The sequence below is a fragment of the Leptodactylus fuscus genome, chromosome 3, assembly GCF_031893055.1.
Source record: "Leptodactylus fuscus isolate aLepFus1 chromosome 3, aLepFus1.hap2, whole genome shotgun sequence".
NCBI lineage: Eukaryota > Metazoa > Chordata > Amphibia > Anura > Leptodactylidae > Leptodactylus > Leptodactylus fuscus.
In genome coordinates, this window is record NC_134267.1 from 107,342,451 (window position 1) to 107,357,542 (window position 15,092).

General features: G+C 40.8%; 1 protein-coding gene across 1 annotated transcript; it reads right to left on the reverse strand.

The window, feature by feature from the left end:
• Nucleotides 1–11,310: 11,310 nt before the first annotated feature.
• GPR6 (G protein-coupled receptor 6) lies at nucleotides 11,311–12,997 on the reverse strand. The gene is made up of 2 exons (XM_075266646.1): nucleotides 12,901–12,997; nucleotides 11,311–12,630 (listed from the first exon to the last, which is right to left on the reverse strand). Exon 2 carries the CDS (start codon nucleotides 12,609–12,611, stop codon nucleotides 11,628–11,630), a length of 984 nt encoding a protein of 327 aa, XP_075122747.1. The 5' UTR covers nucleotides 12,612–12,630; nucleotides 12,901–12,997; the 3' UTR covers nucleotides 11,311–11,627.
• Nucleotides 12,998–15,092: the final 2,095 nt, after the last annotated feature.

A 15,092-nucleotide genomic window follows, 5' to 3' on the forward strand; every position in this document is an offset into this window, starting at 1 on the left:
CGTACTCTGGCCAATCAGCACTGGCTAATGCATTGTATTGGCTTGATGAAGCAGTGCTGAATGTGTGTGCTTAGCACACACATTCAGCTCTACTTCATCGGGCTAATAGAATGCATTGGCCAATCAGCGCTGGCCAATGCATTCTATTAGCGTGAACTGAGTTTGCACAGGGGTTCTAGTGCACCCTCGGCTCTGCTACATCAGATTGCTACATCTGATGTAGCAGTGCCGAGTGTGCATCAGATGTGTAGTTGAGCAAAACTGACTCAGCACTGCTAAGTCTGCATTCGCATAGGAATGCATTGGCCAGCCTTCGGCCAATCAGCGCTGGCTCTGCCGGAGGAGGCGGAGTCTAAGGTCGGACCTGAATGGATACTGGTGTGGAGCTATCTTAGACTCCGCCTCCTCCAGCAGAGCCAGCGCTGATTGGTCGAGTTCCGTACTCTGGCCAATCAGCACTGGCCAATGCATTTCTATGGGGAAAAGTTAGCTTGCGAAAATCGCAAACTGACAGGGATTTCCATGAAATAAAGTGACTTTTATGCCCCCAGACATGCTTCCCCTGCTGTCCCAGTGTCATTCCAGGGTGTTGGTATCATTTCCTGGGGTGTCATAGTGGACTTGGTGACCCTCCAGACACGAATTTGGGTTTCCCCCTTAACGAGTTTATGTTCCCCATAGACTATAATGGGGTTCGAAACCCATTCGAACACTCGAACAGTGAGCGGCTGTTCGAATCGAATTTCGAACCTCGAACATTTTAGTGTTCGCTCATCTCTATTTGCTACCCTATATTTTTTGGATACTCACTTTATCCCCTGTTTTTTTCTAAAAATATTAATTTATAGGGAAACTTTCATGAAATTTTTCTTGTTATACCAGTCTCCTTTGTTTAACATCAGAACCAATTCAGTATAAAGTCACATATCAACCTCTCCACACAGTATAATTTCGCAAAGCAGCCTCTTCACACATTAAAATGTCCCATAGTGGCCCCTCCACCTAGTATTATGTTTCATAGCAGCCCCTCCACACAATGTAATGTCCAAGTGGGGCCCCTCCAAAAAGTATATAGTTTCATAGCAGTCCCGCCACACAGTATAATGTCCCTTAGCAGCCTCCATACAGTGTAATGTCCCACAGTAGTCCCTCTGGTGCTAGTTCCAAATTGCAAAAGTTTTGGATTTGGTAGAACCCTAAATTTTGGGGGTTCACCACCCACGAACTATAATTATACTCTGGGGTCTGAAATTCTCCACTTGGAATCCACCACTTCCTGAGATTACTAGCCTCAAAAGGGTTTTCTCATAATCTCATTACCGCTCTTCTAAAAAGCAGAAAACTGGTCACTGCTAAAAGCTACGCTAGGACTTGGTTCTGGTTTTTTGAATTCTTAGGGGGTTCTCCGACTGACCTGAATTCCTGATCCTTATAAGTTTGTGACAACACTTTAATTCTTGACACCTGCTACCAGCCTATGTGTCCTGCCGCCCTCTACCAGTCTGTATGCCCAGCAACCTTTAAGTCCTATCACCCCCTCCAACCTATATGTCTTATCACACCCACCATGTGTCATGCTACCTGGTATGCTTCTTTCACACTTCTTTGCCATTCTAGCCCTAGATTTCCTCCTGGCTGATAATTTTTGGAACACCTAGCCGCCAACCACCTTCATGCAGAAGATTCCACAACCCCATCAAAAACCTAATTTTATATTCAATGACTCAAAAACCTTGCTACTTGGTTATTTACTCTGGTTTGAAAATAAAAGTGCTCATGGTCTGAAGAATTAGGTTAGATTAGGTGGTCTAGTGAGCATTCCCACTCCCAAAGTTGTGCTTACAGTACTGTGCAAAAGTTTTAGGCAGACATGCAAAAATGCTGCAGAGTAAGAATTCTTTAAAAACACAAGTGTTAAAAGGGTTGTCCCATCACAAGGATCCTATCTATACTGCTGGTTAATGTGGATGTAAGACTTTTCCTAAATACACTGCTTCAGCAAAACTGCTTTGTTTGTCCACTATCTTACTTTATTCAATTCTTTGTGGCCACAGCCCTGACTTAGCTGCTCATGAGTCAAGTGATGTATCTGCTGCTCTCAGGGGGGAGGGAGGAGGGGCTAAGTGCAGGGAGCCAGCCTGTGTATCTAGCTATTCCTGTGTCTACACCACGTGACCTAGCTTCCTGCTATCAGATAGGGGAGAGGAGCTGCTTTCATTTCATCTGTTCTCCCAGTTATCAGGCTAGCTAATTCAATTGTGTTCATTATGGCAGAGACAGGCAGTCTCTGTATGTAACACAGAATGGAGTTGCTGCTGCCTGTACTTCATAGTCCAATATGGGTGGGCGGAGCTAAACGGCAGGTTGCCTGTGAAACCCCACCCACCAAATGATGCAAGAAACCAGGAAGAAAGAAGATTTTACAGCAGTAAAGACTGATGAGTATGTGAGGTGGTAGTTTAGTTTTGTCAGATAACAACATTTAAAGTGAATGAACAAAAGAAAAATCTAAATCAGATCAGGAGGAAGTTCTATACCTGCCTAAAAATGTTGTATAGTATTGTACTTTACATAGAGAATTCAGCACTCCAAAGTTTGTGATGCAGCAAAGCAAGTTTATTTATGACAACATGGAATATTATATTTCAGCCCCTCATAAGCCTTAAATACTATTGCCACTGAATGTACAGAAAATATATTTGCGGCACAGGAAAGTGTGAGACTCACAGGGTATAGTCTCATATCATGTGAATTTTACCCTTTCATGTGACAAAAATATCTTTTCCTTACATCGGCAGTAGTGTATGAAACAGATTCACCTCTCTCTGGGCCTTAGTCTGTAAATGAATTCAGTGGATATGTAACTCAGCCATATTATGCATATCATACACTACAAATACTCTCCACTCTCTGGACCACCAAATGAATTCAGGGAGAGTGTATTTGTGTATTTCAACCATATTATGCTCTAATAAATATCAGCATTAGGCGTATCGGTGGCATGCATAACCAAAAAAAAGTCAGCCATAGTCCCATGTGCCCAATGCAGCAAACAAGCAAAAACATTCAGCACTACCAATAATAATATGAACTATATGTGTAGGTGCCTGTTGCCACGGCTGCAATAGAAAACACAAAAAGTTGCAAAGAACATTGGCTGCTATGCCATATATATATATATATATATATATATATATATATATATATACTCACCATCCACTTTATTAGGTACACCTAATCAGCCAATCACATGGCGGCAACTCAGTGCATTTAGGCATGTAGACATGGTCAAGACAATCTCCTGCAGTTCAAACCGAGCATCAGTATGGGGTAGAAAGGTGATTTGAGTGCCTTTGAACGTGGCATGGTTGTTGGTGCCAGAAGGGCTGGTCTGAGTATTTCAGAAACTGCTGATCTACTGGGATTTTCACGCACAACCATCTCTAGGGTTTACAGAGAATGGTCCGAAAAAGAAAAAACATCCAGTGAGCGGCAGTTCTGTGGGCGGAAATGCGTTGTTGATGCTAGAGGTCAGAGGAGAATGGCCAGACTGGTTCGAGCTGATAGAAAGGCAACAGTGACTCAAATAGCCACCCGTTACAACCAAGGTAGCCAGAAGAGCATCTCTGAACGCACAGTATGTCGAACTTTGAGGCAGATGGGCTACAGCAGCAGAAGACCACACCGGGTGCCACTCCTTTCAGCTAAGAACAGGAAACTGAGGCTACAATTTGCACAAGCTCATCGAAATTGGACAATTGAAGATTGGAAAAACGTTGCCTGGTCTGATGAGTCTCGATTTCTGCTGCGACATTCGGATGGTAGGGTCAGAATTTGGCGTCAACAACATGAAAGCATGGATCCATCCTGCCTTGTATCAACGGTTCAGGCTGGTGGTGGTGGTGTCATGGTGTGGGGAATATTTTCTTGGCACTCTTTGGGCCCCTTGGTACCAATTGAGCATCGTTGCAACGCCAAAGCCTACCTGAGTATTGTTGCTGACCATGTCCATCCCTTTATGACCACAATGTACCCAACATCTGATGGCTACTTTCAGCAGGATAATGCGCCATGTCATAAAGCTGGAATCATCTCAGACTGGTTTCTTGAACATGGCAATGAGTTCACTGTACTCCAATGGCCTCCACAGTCACCAGATCTCAATCCAATAGAGCAACTTTGGGATGTGGTGGAACGGGAGATTCGCATCATGGATGTGCAGCCGACAAATCTGCGGCAACTGTGTGATGCCATCATGTCAATATGGACCAAAATCTCTGAGGAATGCTTCCAGCACCTTGTTGAATCTATGCCACAAAGAATTGAGGCAGTTATGAAGGCAAAAGGGGGTCCAACCCGTTACTAGCATGGTGTACCTAATAAAGTGGCCGGTGAGTGTATATACACACATATATATATATATATATATGTATATATATATATATATATATATATATATATATGTATATATATATATATATATATATATATATATATATATATATATATATTACATGAAGATAAGATTCTTTGTGCATACATTGATCGAATTGCATGAGCCCATCTTTCAGTGTGCGGAGTGCTGCTGCATATTTTTTTTGTGTTTACATTTTACTGCAGCCATGGCAACAACAGCCAGCACATATAGTTCATATTGTTTGGCAGAGCTGATTGTTTCTATGTGTTTGTTGAATAAAAAGAATCAAACATAGATCCATATAGATCCATTACTCACACCCTGACAAGGGCAGTACCACGACTGTCCCTAAAAATTCCCTTAAAAAAATGTACGTCCCGGCTTGACACGCTTCAGATACTCTTCAGGGGATATCTATATAGGACAATAACAGAGGGATTGAATACAGTCTCTTGACCAGGAAAAAACCCCAAACATATATATATATATATATATATATATATATATATATATATATATATATTATATGACTCTTTTTTTAGCCCTTCACACAGTATGACCCCTGTTTTTAGCCCGCCATATGGTATATGAACCTGTTGTTTATGGCCCCTCTCTGTATATGACTCGATGTGTGTCACCCAAAATGTCTTGGCATGTCACGTGTACAATATTTCCACCATTCACTGACATAGAATGATATCTAGTCACTGCAAGCAGTCTGATAGAGTCGGTAAAACACCCCCAGCCAACGAAACTTTGCCTAATCCACATAGTGTGGGGAAAGAGTTATGGATGGACACTAAATTCCCTTATCCCTACTTAAATATTAATAATAGAGAAATCATCTCACTCTCTGGTTGGTTTGTATACTAATCTAGTTGGACCATGCCACATGCTTATCTTAATTAGAATGTAGTAACCACTCCCCTTTGTTTACAGGCTGAGTGACATGCCAGGGACTTCACAAGGTGCTGTCACAAGGGGAGTGGTTAGAGTTCTATACTCCTGGGACTTCCCCTGGTGATGTCACAGGAGGAGTGGATAGAGTTCTATACTCCCGACTTCCTCTAGTGATGTCACAGGGGGAGTGGTTAGAGTTCTATATAAGAACCCAGGCTTGAGCAGCCACTTAGTTAGCACTCACCACTGTGAAACTACACTAGCTCCCCCAATAAAAGGGTTGAATTGCACAATTTTGCACCATCAGTTGATCTGTATTACATTTTTTCAAAGTAAATGTAAGTGAAGTGTTGTGGTCATTTTAAATTATGCCACATCCTTGGTATTTTGGGTGCTAAAAGGGGGTACTTACTTAGGCACTATATTGGCTATATTGGAAATCAGTCACTGGGTCTTTAGCATTCACTGATATATATATATATATATATATATATATATATATATATATATATATATATATGGTCAAGAATAGGTATTTATTCCCCGTTTTTGTCCTTTGTAGATTCCATGATAAGTGCCTGATACTTCGGGTTGAAACGTGTCAGCACTGGATGGACATTTTTTTTAGGGACTTTTTAGGGACAGTCGCGATACTGCCCTTGTCATGACGCGAGTAATGGGTTCAGGGACGTGAAGGGTTATTGCAGGGCAATTCTTGTTTACCCGAGTGTAGACTCCTGGACTCGTACATATAATCTACTCATTGACTGGTTCTTTTTGACCTACGTATTGGTAAGAGAGTTGCAACCTATAGTTTTATGTGTATTCATTGGACTCTAGTGCTATGGTTTTAGAACCGGGAAGGGTGTTCAGGAGTCAGACCTTCACCAATGTGATATTGATGATGTGATAAGTCATTAAATGTTACTTTTTAGATATTTTTTTGAACGAGGATCTACATATGTTTGAGTCTTTGTATTGTATTAGGAGGTCCATAAAAAGTTTACACTTTACACTTTTGCTGTGTTGTTGTTTGTTAAATATATAAAATTTGTTACCTTGTTTCACTACATCAGACTCTTTGGCGGCTGAAGTCTCTGTATGAATGTTTAAAAATGAAGTAAAAATAAAGTAACCATAGTGAGTGGAAGGCTTTATGATTATACAAATATGTGTAATATTTGTAATGGCTGTGATACAAAGAATGCAGCTCCAGGATTGAAACCAACCCAAGGTGTCAATGACCGACTTGAGGAATGAGACTAGAAATCAATGCTGTCATCAGGAGAGGATTACGTTACATATTAACTGAAGCTTGAGTATAGCACCAGCCAGCCTCACCTCCCACAGCAGTCTAGTTTAGCGCCATCCACTTAATTTACAGGAAGATTAAACAAAAATATCAGACAATTGGATGAAGCTTAGTGGCCGGCACCGCCAGGACATACTGTTCATTTAATTAACCCCTTAGTGATTTAACCTTCTGCAAACATTTTGCCCAATGCTCATTTTACAGAGCAACAGTTGAGTTAAAAGGGCTTGGAACATTTACAATGATAATCTCATAATACATACATTTATTATATGGCTACAGGAAATTCTGAACTATAATCCTATTCCTCAGTTTCATCTAGTATACTAGCCTGTACACAGCCAGAACACACATCGGGTTATATTATTTGGGGAGAGGTGCTTAGTATTTTTTTAAATAATATTTTAACAGGGATTTTCAAAGATTTTAATACTGATTACCTATCCTTAGTATAGGTCATCAATATTAGATTGGTGATGATCCAGTGAGTAGCACCCCTGACTAAATAGAGCCGTTCCATAAGACAAGATCCTTCTGCAGCTCAATTAAATTCAAGAGGATGAAATCAGCTGCAGTACCTTATATACAGTGAAGAGGCGACAATACTTGCCCTAGCACTATTGCCCATTCCAGCAGGTGATAACCGGGGAAGAGGGGGGAATTAGGAGTCAGACCTTCACCAATATGATATTGATAACCTGGTGATAAGTCATTAGTGTAAATGTTAAAGGGATTCTATCATTAGAATCCTATTTAAGACTAAAATGTAGGAAAAGCCTTAGGAAAGGCTATTCTCCTCCTACTTTTAGAAGTCTTCTTCGCACCGCTGTTCGGTAGATATCCCGGTTTTCTTTGGTATCTAAATGAGTTCTCTTGAAGCACTGAGGGTGGTCCCTGCACTCAAACAGCACTGGGGGCGTCCTCTGTGCTGCAAGAAAACTCTCCAGCGACAGCCTCTGTCTTCATCTGGCACGTATCTCCGCGATGTCTTCTTCCGTTGGTTCTTCTGGAAATGTCACACATGCTCAATCAGCTCTGCCATCGGGCAGAACCGACTGCGCATGTCTGCGACCATTTTCTTGAGGCCGCATGCACAGTACGCCATTATTAAAGGTGATAGCCCTACCCCCGACAACACCATACAAAATCAAAATTACCATAACAGAGAGGAAAAACTATTTTATAAAGCTGTGTCGTAACACTTTGCGTTATTGAATTGAAAAAAAAGTGAAAAAAAGACACGATTTCCTTCCTATTTTGTTTATATTTTCCCAGATGTAAAAAAAAATTAAAATGCATGCAAAAATAAAAACAACATAAAAATAAAGCTATATGTGTCATCAAAAAAAGACGCAGACATGAGTTGAATGACACATATCAGAAAAATGTTACAGCCCTCAAAATACATGCAAAGTAAACCTAAAATGTGTCTGTTCCTGGACCACAAATTGGCCCAGTACTGAAGAGGTTAAAGGGGTTGTGCTCTTTCAGACAAATATTGTGAGACAAATATTATTGTTTGTATAATAAAAAAAGTTGTGCAATTTTCCAATATACTTTCTGTATATTGTATATATTGTATATATCTATTCTGTATATATATTCCTCACAGTTTTCTAGATCTCCGCTTTCTGTCATTCAATCTGCTTACCTCTAGTGGGTGAAATTCTGGCCATGGTCATGTGATGAGCGCGTTATAGTCACAGTACAGTAATTCAGACATCTCATCACATGACTATGGTCAGAATTTTATCCACTAGAAATAACAGAATGAATGACAGTAAGCAGAGATCTAGAAAACTGTGAGGAATTAATACAGAAATTATATTGGAAAATTGCCCAACTATTTATTATACAGACGATGACATTTGTCTCTCAATATTGGTCTGAAAGTTACCAACCCTTTTAAATAAGTCTTTTCAGTTGCTAATTGGACAAGACCAGAGAACTTTGACATTGCAGTAGCTTCCCAGGTTAGCACAGAAACCTTAAAGGGGTATTCCCACGTCGCATACTCACCAGTCTTCGTTGCTATAAAATGTGGCTGTTTATGTGAAAAGGGCCCACATTGTCGATATGGACTTCTTGGTATCATTGTAACGGTTATGGTGTAACATTGTCCGAAACAGCAAAAAAAATTTGACAAATTAACTTGACATATTTTTAAATAAAATTTTTGCATAAAACAAAATTGTGATTTTTTTACCCAAATATGTTTTGGACTATTTTCTCTATAATTAGTATCGACGATCTGGGCCCTTTTCACGTAAACAGCCACAAATCTTCTGTCTTCCTGCTTTGTTGCATCATTGGTGGGCGGGGTTACATATGCAAAGCCAGCGGCGAGATGCCGCTGGCCCTTTGTGCACGCTCATAGATAGTGAGACCAGTCTAGCCTTCACAATGCGAATACAGACCCGGCATCCACTGTAATAGAGAGGCAGATGCCGGGGAGTGTTAGACGCTGGCACAGGTGCTTGCAACATCGCTATGCTTCTGCCCTGCATGAAGCCAGCAGCGGCAGAAGTGATGCTGTTATTCCGCTCCTCTGCAGCATGTTCAGTTGCAGCATCGTCCAAGTAATAACTAAACATATCTCTGATAAATGTAACCCTACCTCACCTTGTTTGACATGGACACGGGTGGTGCCACCTACTGGATCCACGCAAGACCAGGGAGAAACTTCTAAGCACTCCATTCTAGCATCTACCAATGGTGTATGTCAGTGAAGCAAAGAATAAAGAATCTGTGAGATTCATTTAGCTAATATGAGTCACGTGATTTTATATGGAGGAAGGTCCTTGATGTGGGAGCCAGTGGTGCTATATTTGCTTTTGTGAATATGTTGAGAATGGTAGTTCCTAGAGAACTTAATTGAGGAACACCTTATTTATCTATGTCACAAATTTGGTGCAAATTGTTCCATTTTTCTGTTTGGCCTTGCATACATTGAGAGATAAAGATATATGTATATGCTAGTCTGCACAAGTGTTGTGCATGAGAACAACCTGACAAAACGTTTTCTGTCAGTGTAGGAAGCCAACTTATGTAACAATTGCCTAGGACACTTACAAATCACTGCTATGACAAACTGCGCCCCAGAAGTACGGAATTCACCTCAAAATCAACAACAGATTGTGTCTTGTGAATGGGCCCTTAGACTGATACATACAGACAATATAGAACAGGTTGTATGTGCATCATAGAGGAATTACTGTATAAATAATCCAACCCAATATTTCAAGGTAGATAACTTGTCCAGTAGTATGTTATTGCTAAACTATCCTGAGGATTAGTCATCAATATCAGATTATTAGGGTGTCAGTTCCCTGCACCTCTTCCGAAAAGCTGTTTGCAAGGGCTTCAGTGTATGGGAACTAGTATACTTCATACTCTGTATATCAGGAGATTACTGCAAGCACAGTCCGATAGACATGGCTACTAGGTCAGCTCAGGAATAGTATACTGCTAGGCAGCCTTATTTGATGCTGTTTCTCCATTTTTGCATATAACTGCTTTTAAAATTGTTTCTCCAGAGCCTTGCATGCGTAACTTGTCTGCCCACTCAGTGTAATGTGTCAGTCTGTTACATGCTCAGACAGCACAAAATCAGAAATCATTGTCATGTGAATGGCCCCTTAGAAGATGAGCCTTTTTACAAGATATGTATTATACTGGTGATCAAGCTATACAACTAGTCAATATGCTGTATATGACAACTAAAGTTTCTCCATAGGAATTAATGTTATGTCTTGGATCGTGAAGGTGGATATACACTTTGAACAACCACTTGTTACGAATGTTTTTATATTATCACTTTTATGAGCTGAGACATTTTGCCTTCAATTACATATACCGATTAGCAAAGTTTCAGTGGTCAGAACACAAAGTGTAATAATTATCATTAATAATCAGTGCAAAAATGGCTATGTCTACAGGGCATAGCTATCACAAAGAATCATCTTCCCTGGATTTCATGCTGGTAAATAGATGCACTGTCGCTGTTTAACCCTTTATGTGACTTTGAACATGTGAGATGTGAAGCCTGGATCTAGTGTGGGCGTTAATGGTATTCTGCTCAGGTACCCATGCAGATCAGTTCTCATTTTCAGAATGAATCCCTACTTGGCTGAAATTACTCTGACGTAAACCATATGCCAAGGGATGACCACAACAAAACCTGGGAGTCTCTCTGGGTGCCATAGATCTCTGGGCAGCAGGATATTTCATGACATGATACGTATATATCTGAAGGCTTTGGTCAGGTATTTTAATGCAGTTTTGAGCTAAAATTAGATGTGGATCACAAAAACAGTGGAAAAAACAGATACTACACCCTCTCTTTTTCAATCCAGTCCTGGTTTTAGCTTGGAAATTGAATCAGCAAAGGTTTTGAATCAACCTGATGAAACCTGTACATGTTAGATATTCCTGTAAATAGCCTCACAGTAGTGAAATAATAGCCCTATAAAAGAAGTGTTTTCTGTATGATTTTTTTGTTTCCTTATCCATCATCCAACCTACAGGGCACATTTTGTTCAGGAAATATTCCTATGACTAATTCTCAACTCACTAGTCACATACTCTACGTGCATGCATGCCACAAGGAATAATAGACCCACAGAGTCATAACAACTACATGTCAACGACGTTTATTTCGTTGGGTACAAAAGTTCTCAGCATTAGTGACAAAATATATTATAACATAAAACAAGGAAACAACATCCTTTCTCAGTCAGCCCTCACAACACTGATTTGGCAGTACAGCAGCTCAATATAAAGTGCGATATTGAAGCATATTAACTTCACACATGGGTCCTATAGACATCCACATTGTTCATACTCAGGACAGATCATTCCCAGAGATATAAAGCAGATAAAGTGCTAAAGTCCAAGGTCTCTTCTTAACAGCTACACATCACGCATCTAGTTGTCCATAGTAGGCACTATTGTATTCACTAGATTGTCATTTGTGCAGTGCTAAAGTAAAAGCGCCACTTATACATCACTCGGTGATCTGGAGCGAAAGGACACTTTGGATTGAAAGCAGCCACAGAAAAGGACCCACATGGATCTCTGGATTTCTTGATTCCTGTAGGCGTAAATGATAGGGTTGATCATGGAGTTGTAAGTGGCAGGTAGGAGGGTGGCATAAGTGTACACAGAGGGGTATTCATGGTCTCCCACCACACAGTAAATGGCAAAGGGCAACCAACTGGCCCCAAAAGTCCCAAGAATGATGGCCAAAGTGGATACTCCTTTCTTTGTGGCTACATAATGAGATGCTGTGAGGAAATGTTGCTGTAGTGCTATCTGGTGAGCATGTCTACAGACTATTTTGCAGATTTTTATGTAAAGATGCAGCATTAAAATAAAGATGAAAAAGAATGAGGTGGATAATAGAGTCACATTACTTTTGGTGAGAGGGCTAACAATGCTGCAGGATGAGATGTCATCTAGACAGTTCCAGCCCATCACTGGAAGGAGACCCAGACATATGGATACCCCCCAGGTGACCATCAGCATAAGATGAATCCATAGGATTGTCTTCTCTGAGGAGTAAGTCAGTGCATTGTACAATGACAGATACCGGTCCACAGTGATGGCCAGCAAACTGCTCACTGAAGCTGTGAAAGAAGCCACCAGGAACCCCACTGTGATCAGGTTGATGGTTTCTGACTGGATCACATACTGAAACACAAAATTCAGGATCAAGCCAAAGCCAGCCAGGAGATCTGCTGTAGCCAGGCTCCCGATCAGCACAAACATAGGGGTTCTCAGTGTAGGGGTGTAGAAGATGATGGCCACCACGATGGCATTCTCACAGGCAATGATAGTCCCTGAGATACACAGCATAATATCCCATGGGTTGATGGTAAACACTGAGAAGAAAGCAGACAACTCCAGGGAAGCGTTGACATCGCTGGTCTGGATCCACGGCTGGGAGAAGCTAGTGTCACTGTCATTAAGGCTTTCATTCATGTCGCCAGTGTGTGGGCGCCTGGGAAATATAGACAATAGATATATTACAATAATGTACAATCCTTATGTCTATAGGACACACACAGCACATTGCTCAGTGTGCACTGCTGTCCATGGTGCTGAAGCTGCAGGCACATCCAGGGCAACAGACCCTCACCCTTATAGATACAATATAATATACATGCATATAATATGCCCAATATAAATAGGCATACTAAACATAAGCTAATAATAAAGACATCTTACTATTAGTATAGAGGAAGCATGTATCTGTGTAGTCTGCACTTACCTCTGACAAGGCTCAGCAGGGCATTACACAAGGGCACATGGAGAGTCCCAGCTATAGCCGTGTGATGTGACCTGAGAGCCAGGATGGAGCTCAGTCCTCTGCCCTGGTGACTGAAGGACTGGTGCTGTGGCAGTCAGGCAGAGGATATTGTACTGTACTCTAGAAGAGACTGTATGTGAGGGGTGGGCAGAGCATAGGAGGAGGGGGCGGGAGAAGTGCTGGGACTGGCTGCTGCTCAGATGGCTAGCATACACTGTGTGCTGCTTGTGTTGCACTGCATGGCACCAGGGGATGACTTATACCATTGACGTCCATGGAAAGCAAACTTATCAGCTGCAGAGGCTCAGTGATGCCGCAGATATTGGCGTCTTACACACAGCACAGATAACGCAGTAGCTGTAATACAGATGAGCCTGTCACAAGATGATGGGGTGCTAAGCTCTAGAGAGAAGTAAAATAAGCCTTATATCTAGTTTTTGCTCACTATGGCCCCGGTAGGAAGCAGTGTGTGTGTAGAGTTCTTCATCTAGACAATGTCTTATATGTACTACAATAGTCCATTACTGAGTAATGTATTCTAAAGGTCCATTCAACAGCTTATAAGAAAAGCAAAGCTGTAAAACTTTGCAATATCCGAAAGTCAGCAGACACAACCATTTGCAATGCCACAACTAGTTTATTATGAATGGTAATGAACATTTAGAACTATGCACATGAGATAAAATGGTTAAGAATTTAGACAGTGACATTAAGCAAATAAAAAGCATCACAATATACCACTATATTAAACCATAGATACAGCCTGAAGCACACATCTCACAGGGACTGATTCCACCCTCAAGCACCCGCACATAGGTAGCCACCATGGCACCATTGCCTCCTATCCTTTATAGCATTGGCATGAAACACCTCTGCAGAAAACCTATCACCAATTTGGAAAATAAATTAATGTATGCTTGATACATCACATAATTCCACTCATGTCATAATAATACTTTTATGATTTACCCACCTTTATAATGACATCTAAAATAAAAAAAAATAAAGCAACTTTGCAAACAATAATTTACTTTCATTAAAAATATCTTATAACCTTGTCTACAGCTTTCATACAAACCTATACATCTCTACAGTACCAAATAACAAACTAAATCTGTTTAGCCTGATTCTGAAGTCAAACTGCTTTCCCTTTATTGCTTACTTCTTGATAACCAACCAGATGGATATTAGCCAGATGTAAAGGATGCATAGAAGAGGGGATGGCTGCTGGATCAAGCTACTCAAGGTCTGTTTGTTGTCAGTTATCGTGGTGACACATAGGTCTGCATTGGAGAGGAGTTTGCAAAGTGGCTTCATTTTATATGTTAGGTCAATGCAAAAGGGTTGCAAAGGTGTGCGTTGCCTTCATTTTTATTACTATTGCTAACTGCATGTTTGGGACTTATGAAGACAGATTTCATATCTCATTAAATAAGCAATGTAAAAAAGAGTGACTACAAAGTGGTCTTCTTCTGTTTTTCTCCCACCTTCTTGTCCAGAGTTACCGACTATAAAGTACCATGGGAAGGATAATACTTAGCCAGATGTTGCTTTGCACATGGTTGTTTTCATATATTTGGCAGCATTGCATTAGTTAATGATTAAATTCTTCTTAAGTGGCGCCCTTGTCATTTTCATTTCTCATAGTTTATTTTACCAGTATATAATTATTTTACTAATCTCTCTATATTATCTCCCTATATTATAAAAATGAATTTCTGTCTGTCTGTCTGTTCTCTAATGCGAACCAAACGACTGGACCGATCTTCACCAAATTTGTTACAGAGATACTTCAGATATCCGGGAAGGTTTAAGACGAGACTCCAACTCGCTCGGACGTACCGTTGCTGAGATACAGCATTCCAAACACAGTGCCCCCCCCCTTAGCCAATACAAACCTGCAAGACTTTCAATCATATTCCAACTGCAATACACACGGTCACTCCACATGCACAATACAACACTGATATCCAAACTGAGATACACGCATCAGAGGATTAGATACACAGATCAGCACACAGTATCACACGCCAGAGGATTAGATACACGGGTCTGCACACAGTCCCACACACCAGAGGATTAAATACGCACTTCTGCACACAGTTCCACACACTGAAGGATTAGATACACGCATCTGCACACAGTTCCACATG

Bases quoted from the DNA above. Each gene is read 5' to 3' on its own strand.
- GPR6 (XM_075266646.1), bottom strand. From the start codon at position 12,611: ATGAATGAAAGCCTTAATGACAGTGACACTAGCTTCTCCCAGCCGTGG.